At 45.2% G+C, this 27,582-nt stretch overlaps 1 protein-coding gene across 1 annotated transcript; it reads left to right on the top strand.

Moving 5' to 3' along the window:
* On the top strand, positions 1 to 27,175 carry mrpl57 (mitochondrial ribosomal protein L57). The gene is made up of 2 exons (XM_084321414.1): positions 1 to 141; positions 26,691 to 27,175. Exon 2 carries the CDS (start codon positions 26,715 to 26,717, stop codon positions 27,024 to 27,026), a length of 312 nt encoding a protein of 103 aa, XP_084177540.1. The 5' UTR covers positions 1 to 141; positions 26,691 to 26,714; the 3' UTR covers positions 27,027 to 27,175.
* Positions 27,176 to 27,582: the final 407 nt, after the last annotated feature.

The following is a 27,582-nucleotide window of genomic DNA, read 5'->3' on the forward strand; positions in this document are numbered from 1 at the left end:
GTTTAGCGCCGAAGGGTCTCTTCCGCCTTGTACATGACCCTCCTGACTTGACTTTGCTCACGTTTTCCAGCGCTTCCCATTGTTGTAACGGAGTTCAGACCGAGGCAGAAGAAACACCCGATTTATTATCATTTTAGTGAGGTAAGAATCAGTAGGGTCGATCACCACGCCATGCCAAATGCTACCATAATAACACGCCTTGGACAGCTAGCTAGCTGCATTGTAGCTAACATAGCTAAGACTTGATTGATTGATTGATTGAAAACTTTATGAACAGATTCAGAATGGGTGCTGTACAGTACAGCTCAATACACACAATTGTTAAGGGGATGCAGACCAGAGAAAGACTTTCGTCTTGTTTACATCAGGGTCCCCCATTTTCAATTCATCAGGACATATATGACATACATGACATACAGATAGACAGTACTGCTACATCTATACATGTATGACATACCAGACGACTGACTGAAATGATCTTTGCAAAGGCTTATCTGGCACTGTATTTACTTAGCATTCTGCTTAGGATTTGAATTGGACATGGTATGATCATGACTATTAAGAAAAATCGAATCGAATGTCAAAGTACTATGCTTGTGAATGGTGCTTTCAAAGGTATAATATGAGTATATAATGTCTTAAGCAAAAGCACCATAACAGTGACTTTCACACCACACAACTGCACACTTATTACAGGCACAGGCACATCTTTCCTGTGACAAAATGGCATCCAATGTAATAAAAAAAGTCAACCAACAAACAAGATCTCCTCCGGTAAACAAGAATACCCTGAAGACTCTGACCCTAACCCTGAAGACTGGGGGACCCTGATGTAAACAAGACGAAAGTCTTTCTCTGGTCTGCATCCCCTTAACAATTGTGTGTATTGAGCTGTACTGTATTGTACCCATTCTGCAATCTGTTAATAAAGTTTTCAATCAATCAATCAAACTCTAACAGGAGCACCACCCAACCTCCTCCAATGTACAGTTTCTTCGTCAAAATGTATATACTCTCTTTTTTAGACTCTTTTTGTATCACAAACAGTACTGTATTTGTAGATCTGGTATGTCATAAATGTCTAGATGTAGCAGTACTGTCTATCTGTATGTCATGGATGTATGTCATATATGTGATGAATTGAAAATGGGGGACCCTGATGTAAACAAGACTAAAGTCTTTCTCTGGTCTGCATCCCCTTAACAATTGTGTGTATTGAGCTGTACTGGTATTGTACCTGCAATCTGTTAATAATTTTTTTTTTCAATCAATCAATCAATCAATCAATCAATCAAGGGTACTACGACTGCCTCATGGTACCAAAGCACCTCAAAGGCTCTACAAACAAACATCACAAAACAAACTGGTCAGACTACTGCTTAACTTAACCTCACTCCTAAAACTCACCCCTGCCCATGTTGACAACCTAGGATGGCTTAGAGTAGACGACAGAGTACAGCAACTTGCAATGGGCCTGGTCTACAAGATACACTACAACACCACTAAGGTACCCATGTACATGTCAAAATACTTCCCAAAGGTCAGTGAATACCACGATCACAACACCAGAGGGAGCTCCACAAATCATGTTAAACCCGGCAGATTCGGCTTAAACAAGGGACTAAACACGGTTTGCAATTATGCCACATCAATGTGGAACGCCCTACCCACAGCTGTAAAGGAATGTGAATCACTACCCACCTTCAAAACCGCTCTCAAAGAGCACCTACGTGAGGCTGCAATTCGAAACTGGCCCCTGTAAATGTCCAAACACAACCCCCTCCAATCTACAGTTTCCCAACCCACCCCACCTACCCAACCCCCTCCAATGTACAGTTTCTTCCCCCTCAAATGTATACTCTCTTTTTTAGAAACTCTGTCTCTTAATCAGAGTTTCCAACGCCAGTTGCAGCTTTAGTTTATAGATATGTATATCTTATTTCGTTTATAGTTTGTATAGATATAGGCTACGTTGTGTATTATGTTTACAAATCTATGGTTGAGCAGCCGGGTAAAACAAGCATCTCACGTTTTTCTGAATCTATGTACATTTAAAAAAAGCTGTGACAATAAAATAATCTGAATCTGAGGTCTACATCTTGGCCTATGGTACCCAACTGTAAAAATGGTACCTGACAAAATATATTTATAGATGTCCATGTATAAACAATTGAAGAATATACTCTGATTCCTATGTTACAGATAGGTCTATTTTCTATAAAGCAAACCTTTATTTTTAAACACAGACCCTATTTAAACATTGTAAGTCTGCTGGCATGAAGTTGACTAGTAGATAGGGCTGGACAATATGGCCTCTAAATTATATTTTTTGGTTAGGGCTGTACCGAATGTCATTTTTTAACATTCAAAGCTTCGATTGAAGTATTCGAACGAAGCTTTGAATGTCTATTAAAAAATAAATTACTTCAACTTTTTTTTTTTTTTTTTTTAACTAAATCCTCAATTTGAATAACGTGATTAATCTGATTAAATTAGTCTTTTTCTTATTAAATCAACTTTCTTTAATGAATATAACTCATCAGTTTCATCAACATAAATAATCCAATAAGGGCACGGTTGGTATGAAAGTGATGGTGACGTCTTATATTATAATATTAGTGTAGCCTAATCTTTAACTGCAACTGTGAAGAAAACCCCCATTGGTTTAAACAGATTGAATAGACACAAAAAAAAATAAAGCATTCGGTACAGCCTGTCATGATACACAATATATATCACGATATTTTGACATTTCCTCTAAAGCACTTAACAATGCTTGATTTAACCCTTTGATGCATACAGTCACGCCAACATGATGATTATAATAGTCCCTGCAACATATGTCTGCATTAAACCATAAAGATGCTTTCAAAAATAATTAAATTAAAAGCTTCTAAAAATCTAAAAGAGTAGTCTACTGACACACTAATACATTTTTTTTTTTTTTTTTTTTTTTTTTACATCTAAGACAATTTATATAAAAACTCTTGGGTGCCTAAGCCTTTTGCACAGTACTGTGTTTTCTATCCACTTTAGCCAACACACACACACACACACACTACTGTGAGAAAATAATAATTTTTATTATCAGCAATGTTATAACATCCTACTGGTAAACAAAACACTGTAAATGTGTGTGTGCATCCTGTCTATTAAATATATATTTACTTTTTAATTTCATGAAACATTATGAAGTATTTTCTCTTATGCCGGTTTTCCACGGTCTGCATGGTGCCCCACTATCTACTCGACTCTGTCACTATCTACCCCCGTCCCCCCCGTCCCCCCATCAGTGTAGCTGGTCGTCATAGCGAGGGCGTCGTGATGTCATCTTCAACTCTCTAAACTCTCTTCGCTCACGCTCTCGTATCCTCCAAACAATTGCAAACTTGTGGCACCGCCTCTCTGGGTGTGTGTGTGTGTGCGTGCGTGCGTGTACGATGTACGTGACATAAGGGCGAGTGTGTGTGTGTGTCTGTCTGTGAGAGGAAGAGACGAGAGAGCTGCGCCAAAGTAAGTCTCATCTCAGCCGCGGCGGCTTAGAAACTTGACGTGAGGGTTTATGCAAAAAAAATAATCGCGATGTCCACGATATACGTTTATATGTTAATGAACTTTACTGTACCCCGATATTTATTTAATATCGTCATATCGCCCACCCCGGCTACTAGTAGGCCTATAGTAGTACAGGCCATAATTCCCTGAATGGCTACGCTTTCGAATCCAGTGTTTTTTAGCCTTCAAAAACCACCGTGCATTGTCTTCACAAAGAGGTATAATCTGAAATCTGAGTTACATGTGTGATGTGTCTCTAATAGGTGGAACTTATCATGGTCCAGTATGTGGTAACTTGACACCTTTAGCTCTGGCAGCATGTTGTATATACACAGAAATCTGAGCAGGTATTGATATGTCTTGAAAGAATGAAGCTGTCGAGGATGATGATGATATGAAGGCTGGTTTGTCATGTTTACGGCAGAGTGGCATCAGCCCCGACATCTTCGAGGTATGGTTGGCTGATCCGCCCTGCCGGTGCCACCTGCCCGAGAAGCCCCTTCAGCCCGTCGTGGCTGGCGCACCCTGAGGGTGGTGGTGATGCTTGATGAGTTATGTTAGGAGCCATGATGTCTGTTTGGGTGTATGGCGTGTGCTTTGGGCGCTGCAGATGTGGTCCAGATCGGTTCGTATGTACATGTTATAACTTATACGCCTCGAATGAGGCATCTTCCTATGTGTTTGATTATGGATTCGGGGCTAGACCGTTATTAGCTGCTGTGTAGTCCCCTGCCCAGGGCTCTACACAGTGCAAGCATTTCACTCGCATTTGCCCCCTAAAAATAGATTTGTGCGAACCGGAAAAAATCATTTAGGAGCACAGTGTGTGAGTAATAGTTTTGCGTACTAGTGGCCGTGTCAACGCGCAATGCACACAAACCTGCGGGCATGAAACGACCAGCCCTCATTCTGTTAGGGCGTCTCGGCTAGAAGATGTTGGGAGAGAGCGGTGGTCGACGTCATTTTTGAATGACTGCCACCCTGTCCAGTACTACTGGAGGGTACTGGGTACTAATCCTTTGGAGTATGAGCTGGTGGGACTGTAAAATGAGAGGGTGCAGTGGGTGGTTCACAGGAAGATCAGGGTCAGAATATGGAGGTGCTGGGGTCGGGTCTGGGTCCGCTGCCGGTCACCACCCCTATGGGGTTTATTCTGAAGGTGCTGAAAGGGGCAGGGCTCCAGACTAACCTTTTCCACTAGGAGCACTGGTGAACTCCTGAACATCTTAGGCGCACCAGTACAAAAGTTAGGTGCACCACTTAAATCGACAGTGTAGAGAGAGAGCGAGACAAATGGAGCGGCAATTACTGTAATCTATCGGATGGATTCCACTAGTTTGAAGGGTGCGTGTGGAGAATGTTGGGCCAGCAAGTTATTTTCTGCCAAGTACGATACAGGGTGAGATATTCCTTTAGTGGATCTGAGTGGATATTATTTTAAATCCACACTTAATTAGTCTCAGTTCCTTTAACATTTTTATTAGATCACCACCGGCCGCGCTGCTCGGGAAATGGAGCCTGGAAAATGGTACCCTTTTTCTGGTACTTTGCTCTCTCTGTAAAACTAAACTGAGTCTAAACTTCTCAATTTCAACATTGTTATCACAACCGAAAACCCCTCCCTCCCCTCTCCCAAACCGTTCCTACAACCATTTTCTTTATGTTGCATGATCATGAATTGAAAATGGGGGACCCGGACCCTGATGTAAACAAGACGAAAGTCTTTCTCTGGTCTGCATCCCCTTAACAATTGTGTGTATATTGAGCTGTACTGTACTGTACCCATTCTGCAATCTGTTAATAAAGTTTTCAATCAATTCAATCAATCAATGTATACATGCAGGGCTTGACATTAACACCCGTCAAATGCGGGTAGAATTCGGCAGTGGCGTGTAACTCCGTCACTTTTACCTGCCACTTTGGCGGTAGAGTCGTAGTGAAGAGTCTCTCTCTCTCTCAATGCAGTGCGTGCTTACTTGTGTCACGCGTAATGACAGTCTGTCTCAAGTAGCCAAACTTTACACTATAAAAACAAACTGGATATTTGGATAGAGTGTGTGTCTGTGATTTTTGGCTGGTGAAAATGGCTAGTGACTTTGGAAAACCACTAGCCACAGTGGCTGGTGAGCCAAAATGTTAATGTTGTCAAGCCCTGTATGTATTATGTATTTTTTATGATTAAATATCATTATCTGGCCATCCTCAGTAAATACTATCAAACTCCTCTGACCTCATTTGGTCTTTCCAAATATCAAAGAGATGGGACGTGAGCGTACACACACACACACACACACGCACGCACACAGAAAGGGGGACTGGCTTTATAGTTAATGATTTTAGAATATTTCTGCTAATGAAGTTAAATGTTTATCATCAACTATCCTATTTGTTTTTAATATACTGTAACGTTTGGCTAAGGTGAGTGTTTGTTTAAAAGTGAGTGTGTGCATGTGGATGTGTGTGCAATGAGTGTAGATGATGGGTTGTTACATAGTGTCATTGTCATTGAGCATCCTGATGGCCTGGGCCCAGGAGTTCAACACTTTTAATCCCCATCCGATTGGATCAGATTTGGATTTTGGCTAGTTGAATGAAAACCAAAAAACAGGATTAGGATCACTTTTATATCCGATCAGATCAGGAAATCAAATCCAAGCTTTAATCTGGATCAAATCTTCAAAACGGGTAGTTCAAACCGACAACACAGGATTAGGGATGGGAATCACCAGTTTCATCATGATACGATACGATATCGATTCTTTGGACAACGATACGATATTTGCCGATATCACCAAAGTCTCTCACGATACAATACGATTCGATTAGATTCAGGTGCCTGCAATCGATATGAGATGATATCATATGCCCATTTAACACAATCAGTAACATTTAGATCAACTAAAAAACGTTAACGAAAATATCATTTGACATTTGTATTTTTGAGCTCTTCCAGACATTTAAAGGAAAATCAATCTATTGTTTTTAATACAAATAGACCTCCTGTTCACTGTAAAGTGCCACGTTTTGATATATTGAGCTTTAAACTTTAAGCTCCATTTTTTGGAACTCAAAACTCACAACCTAAAACCCCTCCCTACCTCCCTCTCCCAAACCGTTCCTACAACAATTTGTTGATGTTGCATGATCATGTATAGGCCTACATTTATTATGTATTATATTGTTTATGTTTAAATAACATTTAAACATCAAACTCCTCTGACCTCATCTGGTCTTTCCAAAGACGCGCGCACACACACACACACAGAAAGGGAGAATGCTATGCTGTAACGTCTACACACACGGAGCTACTGCTGTTGTTCTTGGGCGGATATGAGACTCACCACAGGATTTTCAAAATAAGAGTATCGATATGAATCGATCTTATTACATTGCATCGATCCGATTCGATCGTTGATAATTACATCGATGTATCGATCTGGATCGATGTATCGTCCCACCCCTACACAGGATTGGGATCAGTTTGATCCCAAAAAACTGGATTATCTTGATCCCACCAGAGGGGTGGATTTCCAGTGGATTACCAGAGCAAAATGTACTATACAATTTATAAAAAAATATGTTTCAATATAAATAAGATGGCAAAGTTTGTTAACTGAAATAATACAAATTATTTTGCCTTCATGGTAAATACATTTATTTTTTTATTTTTTGGTCACATTTGTGGTGGCCTATTTTGTTTTCAACCAAATGTTGATGACATAAATGTTTATGCTCATAAAAGTATCACAACAAAGATTGTCAATCACAAATGTAATTTAAAAAATATCTTCAAAAAAGAAAAAGTCCACCATCTGTAGTTGTACCTTCAGCAAACTGGAACCTCACTTAGAATTCAGCTCCTCAAAGCACGCCTGGATGATCAGCTGCCTTTGAATGAATGTTTTTTTGTTGTTACCCTAGTGGGAGTATTCTTTTGAATTACAATTCCATTATGATTTTATGTATTTATCAATACAATTAGACATTATAGATGTCTCTGCAATGTGGTCTCTTGTCGTCCTTGTATTCTTTTTCATAGCCACTAGATGGAGATCGGTAGGATTAAAGCGCTGATATTCAGGATCTGGTAATCTTGAAAAGTCTGAATCTGGATCAGGGTGATCCTATCCTGGATTGCTTTGAAATACCCGGACAAAATCTGTCAGAGTTGTCTGATCCTGGATCACAAAGGATTAAAAAATCTGATCGGATCAGATACGGGATTAAAAGTGTTGAACTCCTGGGCCCTGTGGATAGAAGCCCCTTCTGAGTCTCTCTGTACTGGCCATGAGACTCTGGTAGCGCCTGCCTGACCGCAGCAGTTCAAAGAGGCAGTTGTTTGGGTGACTAGAGTCTTTGGTTATTCTCTTAGCCTTGGCCCTGCAACGCTTGTTATAAATGTCCTGGAGAGAGTGGGAAGTAGGGGTGGACGGTATAAACGGTATACGGTATAAACGGTATTAATTTGCTCTACGGTATGGATTTTGACTATACCGTGTAACCGGTAGAGCAGCTCTAAAATAGCAATGATGTCATGTAACCACAGCGCGACTATTTCAATCGCATTTGCCCCTAAAAATAGATAGAATTAGTCATGGATAATAGATATGTGCAAACTGGAAAAAGTTATTTAGGAGGCTTCGCGCAGTGGGCGTGTCAACACGCAATTGTCATTTCATAATAAACACATATCACTGCGGCGCACAGCAAGTTTCAATGTCAGTTCCTGGCATTTTTAACCAGTGGAGAAAGGTAAGAGATGTCCCTATCGTTTTTCTTATATGAATTATTCTACGTTAATAAAACATACCTGGTGATCAACTACAGTTTAGTTTGCTGTAAACATTATGATATGCGTGTAGTGTTATGATAACGACGGCTGCAGCGGGAGGACGGCTGCAGCAGTGGATTTGCGAATAGCATGCAGCTGCAGAGCCGCAGAGCCAGCGGCGCTTTCAGGTCTGGTCACAGGCCCGCTAAACAGCGCCCCCCCTCCCAACGGCTGAAAGCTGTGACCAGACCTGAAAACGCCACTGGCTCTGCGGCTCTGCAGCTACATATACTTACTTACTTACGCCTATCGCTCCTTTTGGGGGAGCATAGGCCGTCGACAACAGTTCGCCAGGGTCCTCTGTCCTGTGCTTTGCTTTCCAGCTGTTTCCATGTCAGTCCGCTCCGTGTGATGTCTGTCTCCAAGTCCCTGCGCCAGGTGTTCTTGGGCCGGCCTCTCTTCCTTTTGCCTTGGGGGTTCCATCCAGGGCTGTACGCTAAGCTTTTTCACTAGGGGCAAAAATATTTTTTAGGGGCAAATTTTTAAATAACAATTTTACCATTATTAAAAAAATATGTTCCTCCTGCCTCATTACTGTGGTCCTTTTATTTAACATTTAAGTGCGTTTGTTTTCAGGTTTGTATCTTTTATAATGAACCAACCGAGAAAGTGTGTAAATCACTAATAGAACAAAAACAACAAACTGTGTGTGTGTGTGTGCGCGCTTGTGTAGTGCTCCTTGAATGAGATCACCACAACACACACACACCATTGCATTAATCAGGAGGACAAGAAACTCTGCATACATTTGTTTCACAATGAAAAGTGCTTTAGAAATCAAATGAATTATTATTGTAAATAACCCCATGAAAGGTTTATTATTTGTATGGGTAATTACCTGCTTCATATTTGTGATGTTACTGGTTTCAGTGTGTGCCTAAAGTGATCAATGTGTTGGGCCGTTTATAGAGATCTATGCCAATTAATGTTTATGTATATCCGGGACTTTTTTTAGTAAGAATTGAGAGGTATTTGTATATGTGACCTTTATTTTGAAAACCGTGTTGCGACGCAACCTTATTTACATTTGCGCTTTTGACAGTGAAATGTTCAGTCCAACTTAGCTCGAAGGAAAGACTAATCAAAAAGGTTTAATTGACCCGTATGAGGCTCTTACGGTAGGACTTTGATTGTTTATAGAAGTGGAATGTAATATGCTAAACGAGAAATAAACAGTTTGTGACAGCCAGTAAAGTTGCAAGCCACTTTCATTTCATATACGGGGACACCGTGACAATTATTAGTATTATCTTATTTGCATATTGTCTCATTATTAGATAGATAGATAGGTTGATATTTTATAAATTTAAGTAGACAGTATTTCATGTCCTAATAGTGGGCTACTACTACTACTCACCTAATGCATGGCTGAACCTGAACGTTAGAAGTGTCCGTGTCCCCGTCAATCAATCATCACATCATCACGTCAATCATCATCATCTTATCATCTCTCCACATCGGACGTGGTTGTCATAAGATGGACTGATATCCACTCCGTTGTTCTTGCAGAGCAAAATTTGTATCTTAAATGTATTGAAATGAGGTGCTTCTTTGGCGATGCAATAGTCCATATTGAAAGGAAGAGAGGCCACATTCAGTTTAGTTTTGCTAGGAATTATGGGATTTGGTGTTGGATGTATAGACTACGCAGATAGGGACATGGTCTTTAATCGCACGATAGACTACAAGTACCAAGTATATAGCGTGACCCAGATTCACTCCACACGCAAATCTTTTTTTTCACTCAGGCTATCGGTGATCGCAGTAAGTTCATTCATTGCCGACAGATTCTTTCATAGCACCACGACATTGTGTCGCACTGACAGCTCGCGTGAGTGGCGTCATCACACGCCTTGGATAATTTAGGAGTGAAATGCGAATGCAAGGCTTGAAAGCACTACTCGCAAGCCCGCCCCCAGATAATATTTACCAATCGCAACGGCCAATTAAAGGGGCAATTCGCGATCATATCATCGCAGTGTACAGGCCTGGTTCCATCTAAGGGCCTGTCTGGTGGTGCTGGTGTTTGGTTTGCGTAGTGTGTGGCCGATCCATCCCCACTTTATTCTCTTGATTTGTTCTTCCACTGGTTGTTCGCCCGTTCTCTGCCAGAGATCATTGTTGCTGATGGTATCTGGCCAGTGGATGTTCAGGATCCGCCTCAGGCATCTGTTGATGAATGACTGCACTCTAGTCATTGTGATCTTGGTTGTCCTCCACGTCTCTGATCCGTATAAGAGTACTGGCTTGATGTTGGATTTGAATAGTCTGATCTTTGTCTGCTGACTGATAACCTTGGAGCTCCAGATGTTCTTTAGTTGGATGTATGAGGCCCTTGCCTTGCTGATTCTTGCTCTGACATCTGCCTCCGTGCCACCCTTCTTATCTATGATGCTACCTAGGTAGGTGAAGGATTCTACTTCCTCAAGTGCTGTTCCCTCCAGGTTTACTGGGTCTTTGTTGTTTGTGTTGATCTTGAGTATTTTGGTCTTTCCTTGGTGGATGTTGAGGCCTAGTTGTGTTGAGGTGTCTGCCAGTATGTTAGTCTTCTCCTGCATCTGTTGTCGACTGTGGGATAGTAGGGCAAGGTCGTCTGCGAAGTCTAGGTCGTCCAGTTGTGTTGTGAGTGTCCACTGGATCCCGTTTCTCCTCTGTGCTGTTGTGGTCTTCAATATCCAGTCGATGGCCAGGAGGAAGAGGAAAGGGGACAGGATACCACCTTGCCTTACTCCGGTCTTCACTTGGAAGCTTCGTGTGAGCTGTCCGCTGTGTATGACTCTGCAGGTCATACCTTCATAGGAGTTCCTCATGATGTTGACAAGCTTTTCTGGTATGCCGTAGTGTCGAAGCAGTTTCCAGAGGGTGTTTCTGTGGAGGCTGTCAAATGCCTTCTCATAGTCTACGAAGTTGATGTATAGTGGAGAGTTCCATTCCAATGATTGCTCGACTATGATTCGGAGGGTTGCAATCTGGTCCACACATGATCTATTGGGCCGGAAGCCTGCCTGCTGGTCTCTTAGCTGCGGATCCACCGCTTTCTTTATTCGTTCGAGGAGGATTCTGTTGAAGATTTTTCCTGGCACTGATAAAAGCATGATTCCTCTGTAGTTGTGGCATTGGCTGAGGTCTCCTTTCTTAGGTATTTTGACCAAGTAGCCTTCTTTCCAATCTGTTGGCCCTTCCTCTTTCTCCCAGATCTTCTCAAACAGAGGGTGTAGCATCTCTACCGAGGTGTCTATGTCTGCCTTCAGTGCCTCTGCAGGGATGTTGTCTGGTCCTGCTGCCTTACTATTCTTTAGTTGTGCAATGGCCTGTTGGATTTCCTGCTTGCTGGGCTTTTCACAGTTGATGACTGTCAGTCTCCGCAGGTTGAATGTCCGGGGGGTTAGGTGGTGCCGGTCTATTCAGTAGTTCTTCAAAATACTCTGCCCATCCCTCTTGCTGTTGGTCCAGTCTTGTGATGGTCTTTCCTTCCTTGTTTTTGATTGGTCGTTCTGGTCTGCTGAACTTTCCGGACAGTTTCTTGGTGGTGTCATACAGTTCCTTCATGTTTCCTTTTGCTGCTGCCTCTTCTGCTTCTTTAGCCAGGTTGTCGATGTAGTTTCGCTTGTCCTTCTTGGCATTTCTTTTGACCTTTCTGTTTGCCTGAGTGTACTCTCTTTGCGCTTTTGCCTTGGTTGCCCTTGTTCTGCTGTTGTTAACTTCTGCCTTTTTCTGTCTCCTTTCTTCTATGTTGCGTAGTGTTTCTGCTGATATCCACTCTTTATGGTGTCTCTTCTTTATTCCTATCACTTCCTTACATGTTGTTGTGAGAGTTTCCCTTATCTTTTCCCATTGGTATTGCTGGTCTCCTTCGTCACTGCTTAGATCTTGCAAGGCTTGATATCTATTCTTCAGCTTCAGTGTGAACACTTCTCTTATCTGTGTGTCTTTTAAGAGGTGGACATTGAATATCTGTTTCTTTGATGTTGTTTCCATCCAGTGTTTCTTCAGTTTCAACTTGAGCGTAGCGCTTAGTAGGTGGTGGTCTGATGCTATGTCTGCTCCTCGCCTTACTCGTAGGTCTTGTAGTGATCTCCTGAACTTGCTGGTTATGCAGAAGTGGTCTATCTGGTTCTCGGTCACTCCATCCGGTGATACCCAGGTTGCCTTGTGGATTCTCTTATGTGGGAAGACGCTTCCTCCGACAACCAGGTTGTTCAGGGCACAGGTGTCCACAAATCTCTCTCCATTCTCATTCATTTCTCCTAGGCCATGCTTTCCCATCACTTTTTCGAAGCCTGTGTTGTCTCCGCCAATCTTTGCATTGAAGTCTCCCATGAGAATGCTGATGTCTTTTCCTTTTTGTTGTTCCAGGATGCTCTGTAGTCTGTTGTAGAAATCATCCTTTTTTCCATCATCGCTGTCATTGGTTGGTGCATAGCATTGTATCACGTTCAACTTGCTACATTATGCTTCTACCAAAATCCAGCATCCAGCCCCGCTGTTTGCAATGGGAGCAGCACGGACTCGGGACTCATTTTATTTGGAATATAATGACTTTATACGCAAAAGTAGCCTAGTTTTAAGTTAAAATATTATAAATCTACATGCCTTGAGGATGTCATTCTTTATATAGCCTGCCTATCAGGCAAAAAAAATTATTCTAACGGAAACACTGATACCGTGATATATACCGTTACCGTCTATGCTTCAAATTATACCGTGATATAAATTTTAGACCATACCGTCCACCCCTAGTGGGAAGCCCACCTCCAATTGTGCGTTCTGAACGGGCCACTCTCTGTAGTCTGCTGCGGTCGTGTGCGGTGCTATTCCCAAACCAGGAGGTGATGTTACCAGTCAGGATGCTCTCAATTGTGCATGAGTAGAAGTTCTTAAGGATCTTCGGACTCACTTTGAACTTCCTTAGGCGCCTAAGGAAGTAGAGGCGCTGCCATGCCTTCTTCACTACACTTCATGTGTGTGGTCCATGTCAAGTCCTCGGATATGTGTACTCCGAGGTACTTAAAACTGTTCACTCTCTCTGGCCCGACCTCCTAAAGTCCACTCTTTCGTTTTGCTGATGTTCAGGGAGAGGCTGTTCTCCCGGCACCACAGGGCCAGGTTCTCTACCTCTCCCAGGTAGGCCCTCTCGTCGTTTGCAGAGATCAGGCCCACCACAACTGTGTCGTCAGCAAACTTGATTGTGTTGCGGTTCCGCTGTGCCACACAGTCATGTGTGTACAGCGAGTAGAGGAGGGGGCTCAGAACACAGCCCTGGGGGGCACCTGTGTTGAGAGTGATGGATGAGGAGGTGCAGTTGCCTGCTCTCACCACCTGGGGTTAGGGCTGGGCGATATGACGATATTATATAAATATCGGGTACAGTTCATTAACGATACACTTTTTAAACGTATCGTGGATATCGTGATGTTTTGCCCAAGAGGCTTGTGTTGCGTCACACGTTGACACTTTTGAACAGCGCCGCCTCACACACACACTACTGCATCAAAAGTTACTACTTATGATAACAAAGGCATTCGTTTTGTGGCATTGACGTTATATAGTTACACTTTCAATAACATCAGCGTATTTACATAGCAACGACCGAGGTCGACCTAGATATAGCAAGCATTAGCCGTTCATATCTCAGCCCGTGCTGACTCCGTTGTGCCCATTCTGCGGTCTGTTAATAACGTTTTCAATCAGACCGATGTATGGAAATGCTTTTATTATAACATCCGTTGCAGTAAAATCATTATGCCTCCAGTCGTTAGTCATTCTGCAGAGCTAAAAGGTAAAAGTCGGCCGCGGCGAGCTACCGCTGCCATTGTTGTTTTCATTGAGCTCTCCAATAGCGGAAGTAAAAAATTAATACGCGCTTGCCGATTGGTGCTAAGAACAGCAGGGCGGGTGCAAGCGATGTGACGTAATTGGCAGACGCGACTGTCAATCAAAATGATTCTGTTTGCCGACTGAATGAATATAAACGTTATTAACAGATTGCAGCATAGGTACAATACAGTACAGCTCAATACAACAACAGTCAACAGTGGACTGGAGGATGCAGACCAGAGAAAGACTTTCGTCTGGTTTACATCAGGGTCCCCCATTTTCAATTCATCATATTTCGTATCTAAATCATATATCTCATTGCTAAATATATGCAATATATAATCTAATAATCCAATAATCTAAATCTAATATATAATATAAAAATGCTAAATGCATGGGTATTTTATTTTGTCTTTAATGTTAGCTTGCAAACTCAAATACTGTCTTGGTAAGCCTCATAATGAATTGTTTGGGGGAAAAAAAGAAAAACATCGTGATGCGTATCGTGTATCGCCGAAAGGTCAGAAAATATCGTGATATCATATTTAGGCCATATTGCCCAGCCCTACCTGGGGTCTTCCTGTCAGGAAGTCCAAGACCCACTGGCACAGGTCGTAGTTCAATAATTCACCCATGGAACTATGGGTTGGGGTTAAGGGATCTGCACGGACATTTGAGAGTGTCACCTCCCTTTCGGCAAACCAGTTCCAGGTGGATAGTAGGCAAACGGTGTTGTTTTGGTTTCTTGAATGTTGAATAAATGCTTAGCATTATCGTTCGACACTTCACCTCAGACTCTCATTCTTCGGCGCTACACTCCGCTGTTTTCTCTGTGCCTGGGAGCTTAGTTAGTTAGTTTAGGTTTTTACCGCAACGCGGGCATACAGGAATGACGAGGATGCAAAGCATGTTAGACGCATTGCACATAGAAACGGTGCGGGGGAAAAGAAGCAGGGATTTATTTGGAAGGCGCACTGGTGCGCCTAGTTATAATTTCGGGTCGCACTGACTCCAAGATTAGGTCGCAAAATGCGACCAAATAGGCATCTGGGGGGGGTGTAAGTTAAAAGTCTGATCATCTTCTTTTTGTAGAAGGGAGTCAACCGCTTCTGGCTCAGCAGGTCAGCTACGAACGCCGTGCTTGGCATGATGACAATATCTGAATTGAAACCCTATTTTTCTACGAGGTAATTGAGAAACTCTGTCTGGGTGTGATTCCGGTTTGAGTTCTAGAGAAGACACAATAATAGGGGTAGACGAGAAGCCTTTTGACTGTTTTGCGTGTGTGCACGACACGTGCACCTCTACAGTACGCTCCCCATCCCCTGTTGAAGACGACGGTGTCTCCCTCTCCGGTCCACCTGGCACCGCTGAACGCCACCTGGAGCCGGCGACAGTCTTGTGAAAAAACGACACGAGAGTGATGGTGCAGCAGGGAGACCCGTCCACCGCCCGCCCCCCCCCCCCCCCCCCCCCCACGTACAGAAGCCTGTTCCAGTGCGTGAGCCAAGAAGCAGCTTTTGGGCAGAGAATGCCAGGTGGTATTTATAGAAGTGTGCCACACTGCCCTTCCTGCCACAACAGGGGGGTAATCGTACAGCTCCGAGGCGCCGGCGGGGGAAACTGAACATGTGATGTTTGATGTGAAAATGCAGCGGTGTGAGTTCTGGCAGGAGAGAGGGAGGGTGTGTGTGGAGCTGTGTTTCTGGCATGGCGGCTCAGCAGGAGCATAGTGACAGAGGAGGAGAGATGAGTGGAAATCCTCACCTGCGAGGCTCATCTCCGTTTAGGGGCACTGGACCTGGTGCAGCCAAGAGTGGAAAGAAAGGAGGTGGAGAAGAGAGAGCAGCCGTGAAGACCGGAGTTTCTGTTTGAGGTGGAACAGCTGAGGAGGAGGGGGAACATTAGCCACTTGGGCTCAAGGAAAGTGAAAGGGGAGAAGGAAAAGTGGAGGGAGGAAGTCGAGGGGTTAACCGCGGAACCAGAGGGAGGAGGGAAAGTGGAGGAAGTCGAGGGGTTAAACACGGAACCAGAGAGGGGAGAAAAAGTGGAGGAAGTCGAGGGGTTAAACACAAACCAGAGGGAGGATGAAAAGTGGAGGAAGTCGAGGGGTTAAACACGGAACCAGAGGGAGGAGGAAAAGTGGAGGAAGTCGAGGGGTTAAACATGGAACCAGAGGGAGGAGGAAAAGTGGAGGAAGTCGAGGGGTTAACCGCGGAACCAGAGGGAGGATGAAAAGTGGAGGAAGTCGAGGGGTTAAACGCGGAACCAGAGAGGGGAGAAAAAGTGGAGGAAGTCGAGGGGTTAAACACGAACCAGAGGGAGGATGAAAAGTGGAGGAAGTCGAGGGGTTAAACGCGGAACCAGAGGCAGGAGGAAAAGTGGAGGAAGTCGAGGGGTTAAACACGGAACCAGAGGGAGGATGAAAAGTGGAGGAAGTCGAGGGGTTAAACGCGGAACCAGAGGGAGGATGAAAAGTGGAGGAAGTCGAGGGGTTAAACGCGGAACCAGAGGGAGGAGGAAAAGTGGAGGAAGTCGAGGGGTTAAACACAAACCAGAGGGATGAGGAAAAGTGGAGGAAGTCGAGGGGTTAAACACGGAACCAGAGGGAGGAGGTAAAGTGGAGGAAGTTGAGGGGTTAAACGCAAACCAGAGGGAGGAGGAAAAGTGGAGGAAGTCGAGGGGTTAAACACAAACCAGAGGGAGGAGGAAAAGTGGAGGGTTAAGTTTCAAGTTTCTTTCAAGTTTCAAGTTTCTTTAATAGTTGTCATACAGAAGTACAGAATACTTTCATACAAAATGCTTCTTACTGTTACGCTCCAGAGACTGTGCTAGACAAGATAGTATCAAATAACATAGTATAGCATGTAATTTAGAAGAAGAAAATGAGGTCACAGTGTTCGGTATAGACATATGTACAATGTTCTGAGTTACCATATAATATACAATACTATGCAGTGTACTAATGTACAGTACTATCTAGTGCAAAGCAGAAATGGGATGAGGTACAATTTAGGTACAATTTACAGTAAGGTGTACGAGTTGTAGTGCAATCCTTCATCAATAAATATAAAGTGTGGGGAGTGGGTGCTACAGTGTGTTTGTTTAAAGTGGGTGTGTGCTATAAAGTGTGTGGAGTGGGTGCTACAGTGTGTTTGTTTAAAGTGAGTGTGTGCGTGTGGATGTGTGTGCTATGTGCGTTTGGTGGTTGTTGTTGTGTAGTGTTCATTCATTGTTCGTTTAGCAGCCTGATGGCCTGGGGATAGAAGCTTCTTCTGAGTCTTTCTGTGCTCGCCTTGAGACTCCGGTATCGCTTGCCTGACCGCAGCAGTTCAAAGAGGCAGTTGTTCGGGTGACTGGAGTCTTTAATGATTCTCTTAGCCTTGCCCTTGCAACACTTGTTGTAAATGTTCTGGAGGGTGGGGAGCCCCCCTCCAATTGTGCGTTCGGCTGAACGTGTCACTCTTTGTAGTCTGCTTCGGTCTTGTGCAGTGCTATTCCCAAACCAGGAGGTGATGTTGCCGGTCAAGATGCTCTCTATTGTACATGAGTAGAAGTTCTTAAGGATCTTCTGACTGACTTGGAACTTCCTTAGGCGCCTGAGGAAGTAGAGGCGTTGTCGTGCCTTCTTCACAACACTGTCAATGTGTGTGGTCCATGTCAAGTCCTCGGATATGTAGGCTCCGAGGTACTTAAAGCTGTTGACTCTCTCAACCGGTGCCCCGTCGATGCTGAGGGGGCTGTAGTCCTTGACCCCCGACCTCCTGAAGTCCACAATCATCTCCTTTGTTTTGCTGACGTTCAGGGAGAGGCTGTTTTCCTGGCACCATCCCGCCAGGACCTTGACCTCTTCCAGGTAGGCCCTCTCGTCGTTGGCAGAGATCAGGCCCACCACCACTGTGTCGTCAGGTTAAACAGAAACCAGAGGAATGAGGGGCTAGATTGTGCCACCTGAGACTCGGTTGGCTGTGGGCGAGGGGCAACGCTCTTTTGTCTGGATCATGATGTCAGATATGACTTAAAGAGTCGCTCCCTCCGGTCTCCCGCTGGGAAGGGGATCCCTCGCTCGTTCAAGACGTGCTTCAATCTGTAGCCACGGTCCAGTTGGAAATAATGTGGCAACCAAGGGCCGACTTACCTACTCGACGTGATCATCAATGTCCCCGGCGGGGAGAGGGAGACCTCTCTCCCTGGCCCTACTACTACTCCCGCTCTCGAGAGGGAGACCTCTCTCCCTGGCCCTACTACTACTCCGCTCTTGAGAGCGAGACCTCTCTCCCTGGCCCTACTACTACTCCCGCTCTCGAGAGGGAGACCTCTCTCCCTGGCCCTACTACTACTCCCACTCTCGAGAGGGAGACCTCTCTCCCTGGCCCTACTACTACTCCCGCTCTCGAGAGGGAGACCTCTCTCCCTGGCCTTACTACTACTCTCGCTCTCGAGAGGGAGACCTCTCTCCCTGGCCCTACTACTACTCTCGCTCTCGAGAGGGAGACCTCTCTCCCTGGCCCTACTACTACTCCTGCTCTCGAGAGGGAGACCTCTCTCCCTGGCCTTACTACTACTCCCGCTCTCGAGAGGGAGACCTCTCTCCCTGGCCCTACTACTACTCCGCTCTCGAGAGGGAGACCTCTCTCCCTGGCCCTACTACTACTCCCGCTCTCGAGAGGAAGACCTCTCTCCCTGGCCCTACTACTACTCCCGCTCTCGAGAGGGAGACCTCTCTCCCTGGCCCTACTACTACTCTCGCTCTCGAGAGGGAGACCTCTCTCCCTGGCCCTACTACTACTCCCGCTCTCAAGAGGGAGACCTCTCTCCCTGGCCCTACTACTACTCCCGCTCTCGAGAGGGAGACCTCTCTCCCTGGCCCTACTACTACTCCGCTCTCGAGAGGGAGACCTCTCTCCCTGGCCCTACTACTACTCCGCTCTCGAGAGGGAGACCTCTCTCCCTGGCCCTACTACTACTCCCGCTCTCGAGAGGGAGACCTCTCTCCCTGACCCTACTACTACTCCCGCTCTCGAGAGGGAGACCTCTCTCCCTGACCCTACTACTACTCCCGCTCTCGAGAGGGAGACCTCTCTCCCTGACCCTACTACTCCGCTCTCGAGAGGGAGACCTCTCTCCCTGGCCCTACTACTACTCCCGCTCTCGAGAGGGAGACCTCTCTCCCTGGCCTTACTACTACTCTGCTCTCGAGAGGGAGACCTCTCTCCCTGACCCTACTACTACTACTCCCGCTCTCGAGAGGGAGACCTCTCTCCCTGGCCCTACTACTACTCCGCTCTTGAGAGGGAGACCTCTCTCCCTGGCCCTACTACTACTCCGCTCTCGAGAGGGAGACCTCTCTCCCTGGCCCTACTACTACTCCCGCTCTCGAGAGGGAGACCTCTCTCCCTGGCCCTACTACTACTCCCGCTCTCGAGAGGGAGACCTCTCTCCCTGGCCCTACTACTACTCCCGCTCTCGAGAGGGAGACCTCTCTCCCTGGCCCTACTACTACTCCGCTCTCGAGAGGGAGACCTCTCTCCCTGGCCCTACTACTACTCCCGCTCTCGAGAGGGAGACCTCTCTCCCTGGCCCTACTACTCCCGCTCTCGAGAGGGAGACCTCTCTCCTAGGGCTGGGCGATATGACGATATTATATAAATATCGGGTACAGTTCATTAACGATACACTTTTTCAACGTATCGTGGATATCGTGATGTTTTGCCCAAGAGGATTGTGTCGCGTCAATCTGTCCACACGTTACTCGTTCATATCTCAGCCCGTGCTGAGATATGCCCATTCTGCGGTCTGTTAATAAAGTTTTCAATCAGACAGATGTATGGAAAGGCTTTTATTATAACATTCGTTGTAGTAAAATCATTATGCCTCATTTAGTCATCCTGTGGAGCACTGGTCTCCTACTCGACGGCCGCGGGGAGCTAACGTTAGTAGCTTTGTTGTTGTTCAGCACAGAGGACATTCAGGAAGTCAAACTAATAGCGCTTGCCGATTGGTGCTAAGAACAGCAGGGCGGGGGCAAGCGGTGTGACGTAATTGGCAGACTCGACTGTCAATCAAAATGATTATGTTTCCGTCAGAATGAATGAATGAAAACTTTATTAAAAGGTTGCAGAATGGGTACAATACAGTACAGGAGGCTGAAGACCAGAAAAAGACTTTCGGCTTTTTTACATAAGGGTCCTCCATTTTCAATTCATCAAAACATTTAGAGACATACATATATACAGTAGTTTCATAAAAATGCTAAAATGCTATTGATTGATTGATTTAAAACTTTAACATATTGCAGAATGGGTACAGTACAGCTCAATACATACAATTGTTAAGGGGATGCAGACCAGAGAAAGACTTTAGTCTTGTTTACATCAGGGTCCCCCATTTTCAATTCATCATATTTCATATCTAAATCATATAATATCTCATTGCTAAATATATGCAATATATAATCTAATAATCTAAATCTAATATATAATATAAAAATGCTAAATGCATGGGTATTTTATTTTGTCTTTAATGTTAGCTTGCAAACTCAAATACTGTCTTGGTAAGCCTCATAATGAATTGTTTGGGGTAAAAAAGAAAAACATCGTGATGTGTATCGCCGAAAGGTCAGAAAATATCGTGATATCATATTTAGGCCATATCGCCCAGCCCTACTCTCTCCCTGGCCCTACTACTACTCCACTCTCGAGAGGGAGACCGCTCTCCCTGACCCTACTACTACTCCACTCTCGAGAGGGAGACCGCTCTCCCTGGCCCTACTACTACTCCCGCTCTCGAGAGGGAGACCTCTCTCCCTGGCCCTACTACTACTCCCGCTCTCGAGAGGGAGACCTCTCTCCCTGGCCCTACTACTACTCCCGCTCTCGAGAGGGAGACCTCTCTCCCTGGCCCTACTACTACTCTGCTCTCGAGAGGGAGACCTCTCTCCCTGGCCCTACTACTACTACTCTGCTCTCGAGAGGGAGACCTCTCTCCCTGGCCCTACTACTACTCCACTCTCGAGAGGGAGACCTCTCTCCCTGGCCCTACTACTACTCCCGCTCTCGAGAGGGAGACCTCTCTCCCTGGCCCTACTACTACTCCGCTCTCGAGAGGGAGACCTCTCTCCCTGGCCCTACTACTACTCCGCTCTCGAGAGGGAGACCTCTCTCCCTGGCCCTACTACTACTCCCGCTCTTGAGAGGGAGACCTCTCTCCCTGGCCCTACTACTACTCCCGCTCTCGAGAGGGAGACCTCTCTCCCTGGCCCTACTACTACTCCCGCTCTCGAGAGGGAGACCTCTCTCCCTGGCCCTACTACTACTCCACTCTCGAGAGGGAGACCTCTCTCCCTGGCCCTACTACTACTCCCGCTCTCGAGAGGGAGACCTCTCTCCCTGGCCCTACTACTACTCTGCTCTCGAGAGGGAGACCTCTCTCCCTGGCCCTACTACTACTCTGCTCTCGAGAGGGAGACCTCTCTCCCTGGCCCTACTACTACTACTCTGCTCTCGAGAGGGAGACCTCTCTCCCTGGCCCTACTACTACTACTCTGCTCTCGAGAGGGAGACCTCTCTCCCTGGCCCTACTACTACTCCGCTCTCGAGAGGGAGACCTCTCTCCCTGGCCCTACTACTACTCCTGCTCTCGAGAGGGAGACCTCTCTCCCTGACCCTACTACTACTACTCTGCTCTCGAGAGGGAGACCTCTCTCCCTGGCCCTACTACTACTCCCGCTCTCGAGAGGGAGACCTCTCTCCCTGGCCCTACTACTACTCCCGCTCTCGAGAGGGAGACCTCTCTCCCTGGCCCTACTACTACTCCCGCTCTCGAGAGGGAGACCTCTCTCCCTGGCCCTACTACTCCGCTCTCGAGAGGGAGACCTCTCTCCCTGGCCCTACTACTACTCCGCTCTCGAGAGGGAGACCTCTCTCCTAGGGCTGGGCGATATTTCACGATATTATATAAATATCGGGTACAGTTCATTAACGATACACTTTTTCAACGTATCGTGGATATCGTGATGTTTTGACCAAGAGGATTGTGTTGCGTCAATCTGTCCACACGTTACTCGTTCATATCTCAGCCCGTGCTGAGATATGCCCATTCTGCGGTCTGTTAATAAAGTTTTCAATCAGACAGATGTATGGAAAGGCTTTTATTATAACATTCGTTGTAGTAAAATCATTATGCCTCATTTAGTCATCCTGTGGAGCACTGGTCTCCTACTCGATGGCCGCGGGGAGCTAACGTTAGTAGCTTTGTTGTTGTTCAGCACAGAGGACATTCAGGAAGTCAAACTAATAGCGCTTGCCGATTGGTGCTAAGAACAGCAGGGCGGGGGCAAGCGGTGTGACGTAATTGGCAGACTCGACTGTCAATCAAAATGATTATGTTTCCGTCAGAATGAATGAATGAAAACTTTATTAAAAGGTTGCAGAATGGGTACAATACAGTACAGGAGGCTGAAGACCAGAAAAAGACTTTCGGCTTTTTTACATAAGGGTCCTCCATTTTCAATTCATCAAAACATTTAGAGACATACATATATACAGTAGTTTCATAAAAATGCTAAAATGCTATTGATTGATTGATTTAAAACTAACATATTGCAGAATGGGTACAGTACACCTCTCTCCCTGGCCCTACTACTCCCGCTCTGGGGGGGGGGGGGGGGAGAGGGATCATCTGTCCTGGCCGCCTGTACGTTAATGCCAAGCAAGCAGTGCAAAAATGCTTCCGCATTCGTCACCGCACGCTAGTGCGGTAAAGCGCCCTTCTTTTCAGACAAATGCTACCGTGCGTGCACCGGCGGCGGCGTGCTCGCTCAGGTGCGTGCGTGCGCCGGCGTGCTCGCGCGAGGTGCCCGCGCATGCGACACGAGCGGAGCTCAATATATATAAGTCACCGCCCCTTATTCAGTATCCAACAAATAGCTCAATTGGCAAGGACACATGGCTGTGGATCCTATGGCTTGTTTGCTGGCGAGTTCGAATCCCATCGAAAATATTTTTTAACGTGATTTTTTTTTAACGTGTATTCTTTCGCCGATTAAGGTTAGGCATTGTTTCGGAGTTGGTTAAGGTTAGAACGGTTAAGTTTAGGCGCTGTTAAGGAGCTGGTTAAGGTTAGAGTTTGTCAAAGAGAATGGCAATATAATTTCTATGGTTAAGGTTAAGGTTAGGCATTGTTTCGGAGTTGGTTAAGGTTAGAACGGTTAAGTTTAGGCGCTGTTAAGGAGCTGGTTAAGGTTAGAGTTTGTCAAAGAGAATGGCAATAGACAGCCTATTTCCGCGAAAATGAAAGGCGCATTACTGCATGCCACTACGGTAAATTTTTGCACTGCTTGCTTGGCATAAAGCTACACGCGTCCTGGCCTTGTTTCCCCCCTGCCTGTGAAGAGGGCGAAGGCAGGGAAGATTGTGGCCCTCTCTCCTGAGTTCCGGGGGCTTCCGGAGGAGAAAAGGCGGAGGGACCTCATTGTGGTCTGAAGCGTAAAGATCAAGGTCGTTGAAGCTGAAGCGTAAAGATCAAGGTCGTTGAAGCTGAAGCGTAAAGATCAAAGTCGCTGAAGCGTGAAGATCAAGGTCGCTGAAGCTGAAGCGTATAGATCAAGGTCGCTGAAGCTGAAACGTAAAGATCAAGGTCGCTGAAGCTGAAGCGTAAAGATCAAGGTCGTTGAAGCTGAAGCGTAAAGATCAAGGTCGCTGAAGCTGAAGCGTAAAGATCAAGGTCGTTGAAGCTGAAGCGTAAAGATCAAGGTCGTTGAAGCTGAAGCGTAAAGATCAAGGTCACTGAAGCGTAAAGATCAAGGTCGTTGAAGCTGAAGCGTAAAGATCAAGGTCGCTGAAGCGTAAAGATCAAAGTCGCTGAAGCGTAAAGATCAAGGTCGTTTTCCATCCTGTTTCATGCAAGATGACAGCAGCGGGTTTTGCCTCGTCTTTGTATGGTTTTACGGTCTGAATACTAGTAGTAACCTAACCACTCAGGCGCTGAGGACAGATTACATAGGTACTCTGGCTGTCCAGAATTGATTCCCCTCAATGATGTCACAATGGGATGAATTAGCTTTTGATTCATCAATTCGAGTGAGGAGCCAGGAACACAGTCTACCAAATTAATATGTACTGCCAGTGCTCAGTTTGTAAATGTTTTTTTTTTTAGTGGGGTAATCGGGCAGGAAAATAAATTACTAATAAAATATTTGGTGTGTACTACACCCACCAAACCAGGCATGTCCTGCACAAGGAAGAAAAGGGGTGCTTGAAAATAAATGTCAATTAAATATAGACTACTTTCTTGGTAAGGAATTTAACAACCATGTTCCACAGACTCTTAAGTTTTATAAAATTGTTGATACATTATATGTAGCAAAATATTTTCAAATCATTGTAATCTAGGGCTCCTGGACTTTATAATCTTTTAGGAGAATGGGCAGCGTATTCAAACCTTTATTTATTCTCGAAAAGGACAAAGGACATTTTCAATGTCATCGAGACTTACAGGCATGTCGATGCATACATTTTTTTACGATATAATAATAATAAATATATAGCACTTTTCATACATGGACACCGCAGTCCAGAGTGCCCTACAGCAATTGGTATAAAATAAACATGGGCATAAAATCGGCATATAGTTGACGGAATAAAAAAACAATGCATAAATTGCAGACATAAGAATAGGCATAAAATAAGTACAATGTTGCTCGAAGGCATGTGAACCCTCCGAAACAGCCAAGCAGACACACGACAGCGGTCAAATGAGAAGACATGCAGCACCACGGGCCGCGGCCGGCGGTATTTCTCGATCCTGATTACATAATGAGAGGGAGTCAGGGAGGCGTGAATACTTTCGACAACAAATGTTTGTTTCCGCGTTCAAGTTTTGCGCTCTGATTGGCCAGGTCATGTGACATGTGCACCAATCGTGGGACAGCAAGTTCTGCGCCTATTTCCGGGTCTAACAGCCTGCAAACTACCTGGCGTTCTATCGCCACGCTCTAAGACAAACTCTAACCTTAACCAACTTCGAAAGATCGCCTAAGCTTAACCGTCGGAATCAGGGCAGGCGTTCTATCGCCCTGCTCTAAGACAAACTCTAACCTTAACCAACTTCGAAAGAGCGCCTAAGCTTAACCAGTGTAGAAACTTGCGGTCCCACGATTGGGCGTACATGTCACATGACCAGAAATGACCTGGCCAATCAGAGACGCGGAAACAAACATTTGTTGTCTAAAGTATTCAGGCGTCAGGGAGACACTGGGGGTGGTTGTAGTCCGGGATAATTCCTGAAAAACTGAGTTATAGGGCACTACGTGAATTCTGCTATAAGCGTTGGCGTTTCTTGCCTGGACACGCTACTATTTCCAAATCACATTTTTTTATGCTTTGATGGCCAGTAATGGCATTCGTTTTGAACATCACACACGCTGATCAGCTGGATCGATATGAAAACATTGTTGGATCAAGCTGAAATTGATGTCAGATAATCCTTACCTTTGATCGGGGTTATTCCAAAAAGAATATTCCAATTGTCTGATCGCGATATCTGGTCCCGGACATAATTTGGCACAACTTATGGATCGAGTGTGCTAGATGCGTTTCGAAGTGGTCGGATCGGATGAAGCGATTTACTCCGCTCCGTCTAAATTCAGCGCCCGGAGGTGGTGAGATATAAGGTTTCAAAGGGTGGGCGACACTGCCACCTAGCAGGATGCGGCCGGTATTGCACTTTGGCAATCTCCGAATAATTTCCTATGGTAACACCGAGGTCAGTGGATGAATAATACAATAATACAAATATTGAATAAAAGAAAAAACGACCAAAACCCGAGATATCTCTGGTCTGGCGCCCAACGCATGGCGAGTTAACCCGAGATATCTCGGGTCTGGCAGTCAATGTGTTAATGATGCCCTCTGGGCTTATTTCCTCTGCTGCACAGTTAACACCACTTTTATTTATTTTTACTGTGTATTATTGTATCTACTGTACAAATTAACTAAATTAGACTGGAGAGAAGCTTCTAGCAGAATTCAATCCCAGGCCAGCAGGGGCACATTTGGTTCTAAAAAGGACAGTGGGTGTTAAGTTAAAAAAAAGTAAACAAAAATAATGACATTTGGAACCCCTGCCATGGTCCGTAGACAGTATACCATTAAATGTAATATGATATAACACATATACGCCTGTGTGGTATCGCCCTCTTGTGTTCAAAAGGTGTAACTTTATACTGAATATCTATTTGAATGGATGATGATGGGAATTCATTCAAATAAAATACTTGTCATTGACCGATTTAAAAGATATTCCAGGAGTCGGGTCCCTGGCCTGCTGTCAGTCTGTCTGCCAATTTTCATCCACCTCTGTCTTTTACTTGGCAAGATATGCTGAGCACACGCACACACACACACACACACACACACGCATGTGAAAAGAACAATACTGATGAGCATTACTATTTCTCACTTGTGTCGTTTTTGGTGTGACATTCCAGGGATAACCAGCAGGGGGTGCTGTCATGTTCCTCACGCTGGTGCTGCTGCGGAAAGGCATCCCGGGGAAGCAGTGGATCGGGAAGTACCGCCGGCCGCGGGCCGTCACCTGGCAGATGAACCGCAACACGCTGAAGCGCCTGGACCGCGAGGCGGAGAACGAGTACTGGATCAGCCGGCCGTACATGACGCGAGACCAGGAGTTCGGCCACGCCGCCGAGCGCCGGGCCCAGGCCTGGGTCAACATCAAGAAGGCCCAGTTTGTCAAGTTCCCCGAACACAAGTATGTCACGGAACACCTGAGCCACCTCAACACCACCAAGACCTGGTCCAGTTAACGACGGCGGCGTCAAATGCTGTTTTTCTTTTTCTTTTCTTTTATTTAAAGGACTTTTTGACACGACTGCCTTTTTTGGCACAATTTAATTCCTGTGTCGTTATATGAATATGTAACGTGTATTAAACAAACTGTTATTTTGAAGGTAGATTGATGCGTGTTGGGCCTTTTTTTGTTTGTCATCTGGTGAAATGGTTCATTTAATTTCCATTTCAAACCTTTATTTAAACTCAAAAGGCAACTGAGGTGTCCCTCGTTTACAGTCATGTCACGTGTACATGCAGAAATAAGCAAAAAAAAGGCATAAAATCACAGTTTATGAAATCATAACAATAAGGCGAGACATAAGTAAGGATAACGAATCAATTAAAACATCTACAACTTGATTGACAAAGGTTGGAGATCAAGGGTTTAAACTCTGCAACAGAGGGGAGAATCGAGATTTAAGGACTGTTGGAGTTCATTCCATGAGCTAGAGGGGCATCGTAGCAAAATACAGATTTACCCTGTTCCATCTATATTATCTGGATGAGCTAGAGTAAACCAAGATGCCCACT

The sequence above is a fragment of the Notolepis coatsorum genome (genome assembly GCF_963971535.1).
Source record: "Notolepis coatsorum genome assembly, chromosome: 9".
In the NCBI taxonomy this organism is placed as follows: domain Eukaryota; kingdom Metazoa; phylum Chordata; class Actinopteri; order Aulopiformes; family Paralepididae; genus Notolepis; species Notolepis coatsorum.